The sequence below is a fragment of the Numida meleagris genome, chromosome 24 (assembly GCF_002078875.1).
Source record: "Numida meleagris isolate 19003 breed g44 Domestic line chromosome 24, NumMel1.0, whole genome shotgun sequence".
Taxonomy (NCBI): Eukaryota; Metazoa; Chordata; class Aves; order Galliformes; family Numididae; genus Numida; species Numida meleagris.
Genome location: NC_034432.1, coordinates 22457 through 23653, shown reverse-complemented (window position 1 = coordinate 23653; position 1197 = coordinate 22457). Strand labels below are relative to the sequence as shown.

The window sequence follows — 1197 nt, the reverse complement described above, 5'->3', positions numbered from 1 at the left end:
GGGAGGTTGGGTCTGAGGAGGCAAGGCAGGGAGGTTGGGTCCTGGAGGGGAGGTTGGGTCCTGGAAGGGAGGAGGTGAGGGAGCTCCCACAAGAGCGGGCTGTGTCTCAGTAGCAGCAGGAGGGCTGAGCCTCGGTGCCTCCTTGGTGCTGACCTTGCTGCTCTCTTTTTCCTGGAGCTGTCTGCGGCACCGCTGTACTGTCAGGACTTCTTTTTTTTGTTTGTTTCCCCCTTTCTCTTCCTTCCTTTTTTCTTGCTCGATCCTCAATCCAGATCCCAGCCTGGATACAGAATCCTCTCCCATTGCTGGTGGCGGGGATGCCGGCTCTTCTCCAAAGGCCTCGTTAGCCACGCTAACGATATCGGCCTCTCTCCAGGCCTGATTAGCACGTGCTCAGCGCCGTGTTAACACCACCACGTGGCTTGTAGGCAGCAGCCAGCAGCACGGTCTGAGTGGGAGACCTGTGCTCACCCAGGGATGCGCTGGGTGTCCCAGGAGACGTTTGCTCACCCTGTGCCGTGGTGTCTCGGTGGCAGCGTGCCATTCCAGCTGCCTTTACCCGGGGCTGTGCGTGACCCCGTGTTTCTTCCCCGTGCAGGCTGCAAGAAGCCCGTGTCTGCGTCGGAGAAGGAGATGGAGTGGGCGCAGATGGCGTGCCACCGCTGCCTGGTTTATCTCGGCGATCTCGGTAAGAGCGGCGGCGTCTGCTGAGGGAGATGCACGCAGGATGCACGCGGCGCTGGGGCTCACGCTGGGTTCTGTCCGACACTTTTGTCGGTGACAGAAAGGGACAGCTGAGCTGCAGGTGGCAGAAGCTTTGGGTTTGTGCCGGGGTTTTGGCTTTTGCCACTCTGGGTGCTGGGGACGGGGAGCCCTTGCTTTCCTTTGGGGCTGTTTGGATGGCACGGAGCAGGATGGCTGCGGGGGCAGGGATGTTTTGCACTGGGCTGCCGAGGAGCGTGGGCTTTGTCCCCGTGTGGGGCTGCGTGTCACCCTCGTGAGGGCACAGCCGCCCTCCCACGGCCCCCTCGGGTGTGCGTGAGTGTGTCAGGGTGCGAAGGCAGGAGGGAAACACCGAGCTGTGCAAGAAACCAGTCATCAGCTCTATGAAATGTGTCGTGTTAAAGAGCCTCCGAGCTCGTGGAAGCTGCCGGCACTGTTGCGTGCGGATCAGCCTGAGAACGCGCTGCAAATGGA

At 61.2% G+C, this 1197-nt stretch overlaps 1 protein-coding gene across 1 annotated transcript in view; it reads left to right on the top strand.

The window, feature by feature from the left end:
- Positions 1–1197, top strand: part of SMG5 (SMG5, nonsense mediated mRNA decay factor) — a gene marked incomplete at its 3' end in the record, with an annotated part of 46640 nt that overhangs the window by 22993 nt on the left and 22450 nt on the right. Inside the window, 1 exon segment of the mRNA XM_021376535.1 lies at positions 599–688. Coding sequence (XP_021232210.1) covers positions 599–688 — 90 coding nt within the window.